The sequence below is a fragment of the Penaeus japonicus genome, unplaced genomic scaffold (genome assembly GCF_977035675.1).
Source record: "Penaeus japonicus unplaced genomic scaffold, GWHDUDI00000001_assembly GWHDUDI00000038, whole genome shotgun sequence".
Lineage (NCBI taxonomy): Eukaryota > Metazoa > Arthropoda > Malacostraca > Decapoda > Penaeidae > Penaeus > Penaeus japonicus.
The window spans coordinates 14622240-14629284 of NW_028234440.1; the positions used below are offsets into that span (position 1 = coordinate 14622240).

At 40.5% G+C, this 7045-nt stretch overlaps 1 protein-coding gene across 3 annotated transcripts in view; it reads right to left on the minus strand.

Moving 5' to 3' along the window:
* Positions 1 to 901: 901 nt before the first annotated feature.
* LOC122243222 (uncharacterized) overlaps positions 902 to 7045 on the minus strand; it is an 18761-nt gene continuing 12617 nt past the window's right edge. For 2 of the 3 annotated variants that reach the window (XM_086532828.1, XM_086532829.1), the window contains exons 2-3: positions 2480 to 2678; positions 902 to 1355 (exon numbers count right to left, since the gene is read on the minus strand). In XM_086532828.1, the coding sequence (XP_086388954.1) occupies positions 2547 to 2678 (132 nt within the window). In that variant the 3' untranslated portion in view covers positions 902 to 1355; positions 2480 to 2546. Of the gene's footprint in view, positions 1356 to 2479; positions 2679 to 5789; positions 6129 to 7045 lie in introns of those variants that run through there. The other variant, XM_086532827.1, reaches the window with a different exon arrangement.

A 7045-nucleotide genomic window follows, 5' to 3' on the forward strand; every position in this document is an offset into this window, starting at 1 on the left:
AAAAAGCCTTCCAAAGCTCTCCCTTTCAATTCGATGAACAAATCAATAAGTTCATTTTCTACACTTTCGAAAATATTTTGCACTAATTTCTCAATAAGAAAGCTTTGATATATTTTTAAATGATTTTATGATCCGGCAAACCAATTCGGATGCAGTCAGACGCTTCCCGACTATAGATCGTTCATAGGAAACCTAGAAACAAACTCAGGGATTTCAAAGTAATGCCTTAAGTTGGCTGAATCGAATCGTTTGAATAAAGATAGTGAAAAAAGGCAGGAAGGAGTAATTACTTGATAAAATGAATGTCGACTCCAAAGTAAAACCTTATTAGAGAAACAGCTTTGAAATTACAAATTATTGAAGAGTATTTTTTAAAAATATATTGCCAGAAACGGTATGTGAACATTGGCATAAAATTATTCATCATTGCTCTTTCGTTCAAATATATAAATCTAAACTGTAATGACTTTTTGATGACGGGGATAGAGTATGAGCTACACAATATAAACGTACATTAATATGAAAGTAACAGTATTAAAACCTTAGCCAGAGCATGTGGAAATAATGAAAAAAAGAGCATATAAACGTAGTGAAACGTTCGCAAATCTAACCGTACCCTCATCGGTCAAAGTATCATTTCAGTAAAACATCTTTCAGAAAGCAGGGTTAGGTTACCTCTAGTATTTATTTTTGCTATTCGATGATATAGGAAGCATTTATACAAAGAAAACTATCACATAAAATGGTGTTGAATATCCCTTCACCACAAAAAAAAACACTACATACCTGAATATAAATCAAAAGAGTAACTACATATTGACCGATTATCGTGACAAAAATAAATATCGGGAACAAAGAAACTCAATGCATAAGGACAATCAGGATAAAATCAAAAGGAAAACAAATTAGGCAACTTTTATTAAGACGAAATGAAACTACACTCTTCAACAATAATAACTGGATGAAAATTATGAATAAAATTAGAATGTAATTAAAATAGTCCCAACATCTCTTCTGTCAGACATAGAAGACGAACAGACAAACAAGCCTGAGTGTTTAATCAAAATGCCACACTGGCAACCTATCACTTGGAAAACCTGTACAAAGTATGCCTTGACCGCGAAGAAAAAGAAAAAAACAAAAAAACAAAACAAAGCATAGGTGTTCTGTTCATCAAATGGATATTTTTATCTCTCTTTCTCTCTCTATCTCTCTCTCATTCTCATTCTATGGCACAATATGCGCTACCTATCCTTAAATCTAGTTGATTTGTTTCTGGTGTGGTGCCTTGGCTTAACATGAAGAAGTAACGTAGTCTATCTAGGCCGCAGTTGTTGACGAAATCTCAAGCCATTCTGTTGGAGAAAAGGAAGTGGTTAGAATTAACGATGTAAACAAAAAAACAACAACAAACAAAACAAAAAAATGTAAATATTTATTTATTTAAAGTCTCTTGAAGGTTTTACTAACTTTGCTTCTGAACATCCACACGAAGTTTTGACGTCGTGTTTATCCTAAATATGTATTCACTGTAAGTTATTCAATACCAGGAATAACCATATCTATTTCAACGGAAAAAAAATGAGCTGGAGTATTTTATAATATTCTACAAAGATCAAGCTAACTACACAATACCGCTATCAAGTGGAACTATTAAATGAAACGGAGAACTAGCACCGGGTCTGTACAATTAACCACGACTTAAAGAACTGAAGACTGTAGTTTCTTGTATTTTTTTTTTCTTTTTTTTTTATGACATATTCTATGACATTTAACACACCCTGTTGCATCAGCCTCAGTATGAATTACATATACATATAAAAGATACATACAAATTACATATAAATCTGTAAAAAAATATATATACATATATATTTTTTTCTTATAAAGAATGCATACAATAAAAGAGTACATATGAAAAATGCATATACATAAAAAGTCTTAATTAATCATGAAAAAAAAAAAAATCACGAAACCTCCCATAAAAGGAAATTCTATCGTTAATAATTTTATGTGTAACGTGCCTAACTTCGTACAATTAACAAATATGATAATTAACCTCTAATTAGACTAATAGCACATGGTAAAAGTAGTTCTAGAAAACCTTAGCCATAAGCATAGGGGATATTTTTTTCTCTTTCCTTACTTAGGCACAAAATTGACACAAATAAATGAAGCTTGGTATTGGTTCCTTACAATAAAATAAACAACTAATATTCAGATAATCAAAGGTCAAAAACAATTATTCGCATTACAACAACAACACCAAGAGAAAACAAAATACAAAAAATAAAAATAAAAAATAAAATAAATAAAATAGAATAAAATAAATAGATAAATAAAAAATATAAAAAAAATCAGAATCCTCGATCCTAATTACAACCCCCCCCCCCCCAAAAAAAAAAAAAAAAAAAAAAAAAAAAAAAAAAAAAAAAGAAAACCAAAATACAAAATCCCAAAGGCCTTCACAATCACTCACCCGAACCCCTTCCTCCCATCCGAAAAAGAAAAAAAAAAAAATCAATCCTTCTCCACCGATCCTTCTCTTAATCCTTCTTCTTGTGCGCATCCGCCCAGTCCTTGACCTTCTCCCACAGCTTGGAAGGCTCGTCCACCCGCGGCACCTCGTAGTTCTGGGTGATGTAGATTCCCGCGTACATGCCGGCGCCGAAGGTTAGCTGTGCGGGAGAGAGAGAGAGGCGAGACCACCGAATGTAGACACTGGCCATTTTTGGACTTTTTTTTTTTTTTTTTTTTTTGAGAGTAGGGGGGGTGATTGGGGTTGATGGGGGGATGGTGGGGGTAGGGGGATTGGTGATGGTGGGGGAGGGGGTAGGGGGATTGGGTGATGGGGGTAGGGGGATTGGTGATGGTGGGGGAGGGGGTAGGGGGATTGGGTGATGGGGGAAGGGGGATTAGGGTAGGGAGAGGGGGATTGGGTGATGGGGGGAGGGGGGGATTCATGTGCGATGGTCATTTTTTGAGAAGGGGGGAGGGTATATGCAATGGTTATTTTTGAGAATGCGTGGGAAAGGGGAGGTGGGATGCAAGTGCATACGGGCGTTATAAACACAAGTATGCACGTGCATACATACGTAATATGTATACATGTACACACGAAAGTGCACACAGAACATAAATGCACAAACATACAAGAAGACACATACATCAATGAAAACGCACACGATCACACACACACATACTCCTTACTCTCTCCATTTTGGCCATGTGTAATTCTATTAGTAACATGAAACACCAATAAAAATACACAAAACCTAGTAAAAGATAAGACAGATAACATAAAAAAAGAAACACCAAAAACGTAACAATTAATAAAAAAACGCTGCGAATGCAAAAGAAAGGAAGGAAAAAAAAATAAATATACATACACCAAACAGAAAAAAAGTGCAACTAGAACACAATATCAACTAAATAACAACATCTAGACCACTATAACATCTAGATCACACACACAAAAATAAAACATAACTGAGGGTGATAAATGCCGACGGAAAAAAAAAAAATCTAACAACTTCTAACGACCCCACCACAAGAGTTGATTTAAGTATTTACGAGTCGCTCCTAACGCTATCTGACTCGTTGAGGTCATTTGGCAGACGACAGCTTATCAATTAATGACCAATCTGCATTTGCCACACGCGCTACAGCTGCGTTGAGTGAGTGGGGGACACACTTGCGCTCAAAGAGGTTGTTTGGGGAAATGGGGAGAGTGAGGTTAGGGAGGAAGGGAACGGCAGAGAGGGAGGAGGGAAGGGGGAAGGGAGAGAGGGAGGGAGGAGGGAAGGGAGGGAGGGAGAGAGGGAAGGAGGGAGGGAGGACGGGGAAGGAAGGGAGGGAGGAAGGGGAAGGGAGAGAGGGAGGGGATGAGTAAGGGAGAGAGGGAGGGGATGAGTAAGGGAGGGAGGAAGAGAGAGAGAGAGAGAGAGAGAGAGAGAGAGAGAGAGAGAGAGAGAGAGAGGTGGGGGATCGAAAAAGGAAGACGTAGAAAAGAAGGCAAGGAAAGAGAATACATAGGACGGAGAACAAGATGGATATGATATAAAGGGACAGATGGAGAGGAAAGGGCGAAAAGAAAGGATGGAATAAAGGAGAGTGAAGGAAAGGAGGGAAGATGTTGGGAGGTGAGGAGTATGTAAAGGATGGAGAAATGAGAAAGAGACAGATGGTGAGAGAGAATAGGAAAGAAATAAAGAGAGAGAGAGCAAATCAGTTATGTAACCACGATCCTTGAACTAAGGGAAACGGGCGTAAATGATAAACAATAAATAAATAAATAAAGTATAAAAAAACGGATAAGGGGAAGTAAAAAAAAACTACTCCTACACCCCTACACCCTACAATACATGCTGACTTTAGAAACCGACACACAATTTCGAAAAATAAACCGCACCATTCGATAAGCCACGTGACCTTTTTCAAAAAATTTCCCTTCGCAAGATAACCGTTAAACAGTTCTAACGGATTTTCGCTCCGGAAGAAATAGTCTGATTCCGTTCATTCTTGGCCTCGTATTGCGCACACGAGAGACTATATCCATCGCTATCGTCTAATTCCATTCATTCTTGGCGTTGTCTAGTGTATGGTTAGGTTAGGTTAGGTTAGTTCAAAGCTCCTACAGAATCAACTTTTGGTTATAAGATAAAGCCAAGAAAGAATTGAAGCAGCCAAAGCGTACAAACGAACCCTAGCAAATGGCCCCGTTTTTTCCGTAACATCCGTTAGAATTCCGATAACGGCTGATATGCAACGGAAATGATTTTTAAAAAAATGTTCTTAAAATTCACTGATCTAGCGAATGGTGTAGTATTTATTTTGAAATTTCTTGTCGGTACGAATGCAACCCCCTTTCCCCAAAGACACACATGAAAAAGGCTACATCAAAATAGAATAAAAATAGAGGCAGAAGCGGATCTTACGGTCAAATAACACGTAACAAGCATGACTGCCTGCATGATGCCTATCAGAGTAGCCATGGCGACCTAATGCTTGAAGCCAACAAGCCGACTACTGCTGACTACTGCTGCTACTGCTACAAGCTCACTATTAAAGGCTCATGAGCTGAACATACTGCTGACATCAAGCTTATGATGCTGCTGACTCTGACAGGTAGTGTCAGTCCCTATTGATGGCTGAAGTAAAACTTCTATAAGCTGTTTGATGGATGTTAAAAGGCCTAAAAACTGTGAGGAAGCTGATGGAATGAACTGACTGTAGCTGGCGATAGGCCTAGAAGCCGAATGTATTCAGCGTTTATGTCGGTACGGCGGACTGTTCCTGTTCCAATTATTTGCACATCAACTGCACTTTGATGATTCGTCTAATTGGTCCTCGGATTATAAATTCCATTTTCCGACCACTGTTTAATCTGGTAAAAGAATAACCGTTCTTATTAACATTCGGAAGAACTGTGAACTCACACACCCATTTCTTATCACATGAACAGGTTAATTAAAATGGGATTGCCAAGCACTGTCACTGACTGTCTTTTTTCACTAACATTCTTTATCGTTGATATTCCGTCCACTTAGAATATTTTTTTTCTTTGAACATTTGGTTACAAAACAAAATCCCTTGTTTCCCTTAAGATATTGTTTGAGGGGAACGCCTGATATGAAACCCTCAACCCCGTTACTCGAGCACTGGGAGAATCTCCTCACAGGCCACTTATGAGGACATGCCCCCCTCATACGTAGACGGAGGAACTGAATGAGAATTGATTCCACGAGATAAACAAGTCACGCATCAGCATATCTTCTCCATTCAAATACCAAAGGATAGCTGAAACGGGGGGCTCCTCCACGCGGTAGGACACTAAGAGATGGAAACGCTAATATCCATCCAGCACCGACGCGACGCCAGGACAGGGGAGAGAACAAGGTATGCGACCGTGTTTCCTGTCGCCGTGTCGTGAGCGCGGGTGTGGACACGGTGCAAGAGGCTGTCACACTGACTCCGGGGGCAGCCTGTGGGAAACGAAATGCTCCCACAACTCCAATGAAAAAAAAAGAAAAAAAGATAAGAGAAAGTACTCGTAGACACACACGCACACGCACACGCCCACACGACGAAGGAACTTTTTGGACTGCGTTCATTACGCGTACACGCACACACACACACACACACATACACACACGGCCTACGAACAGGGGACACTACAAGACTTAACAAACGTTCTTAGAATGAGAGAGAAAGAGAGAGAGAGAGAGAGAAGAATGGCTGTTGGAACGCAAGGCCTCGCCAAGTATCTCCAAGCGGGATCGGGATCGACCCCGAAGACTTTTCCTATGTACTTATTTTTGCGAACAAAAACATGGACTTCCAAAGGACACGCATCATAAACATAAACATAAACACACAGACACACACACACACACACATATATAAACACACACAAACACACTACTACCCAAACCCTCTCTCTCCACGAAGTCAAAAAGGTTTCCGAACACAATCCGAAATCCCGCCCCGCCCCCCCTTCCCTCTTCCCCCTTACCCCTCCCCACTCAAACTCCTACATCCCCCCCCCCCATCACCAGGACCTGTCCGGTTAGTGGCTAAATCGGTGTACTTGCCGGACAGCACACAGTACTGTTACCGCCAGCGCCTTCCTATTTATACCTCTCACTTGTATTACCATCACTCGACCTTTCGCTAGTTGTGTACGCACGCATACGTCCGCCGGACTGAGAGCAGAACGGGGAGTGGGATGTACAGAGTGCAAAACAAAAAGGCGAGTGAGTGAGAAGGAGCGGGGAGAGGGGAGGAGAGGGAGAGGGAGAGAAGGAGAAAGAGAGGGAGAGAGGGGAGAGGAGAGAGGGGAGAGGAGAGAGGGAGAGAAGGAGAGAGGGAGAAAGAGATGGAGAGAAGGAAAGGGAGAAAGAGAGGGAAAGGGAAATAAAGAGAAGGGGGAAGAGAGAAAGAGAGAGAGTGTGCGTGTGACTATGCAAGTGTGTGTGTGTGGGAGAGGAGGGGGAAGGGAGAGGGAGAAGAAGAGAGACAGAGAACGAGAAAGAGGAAGAGGAAG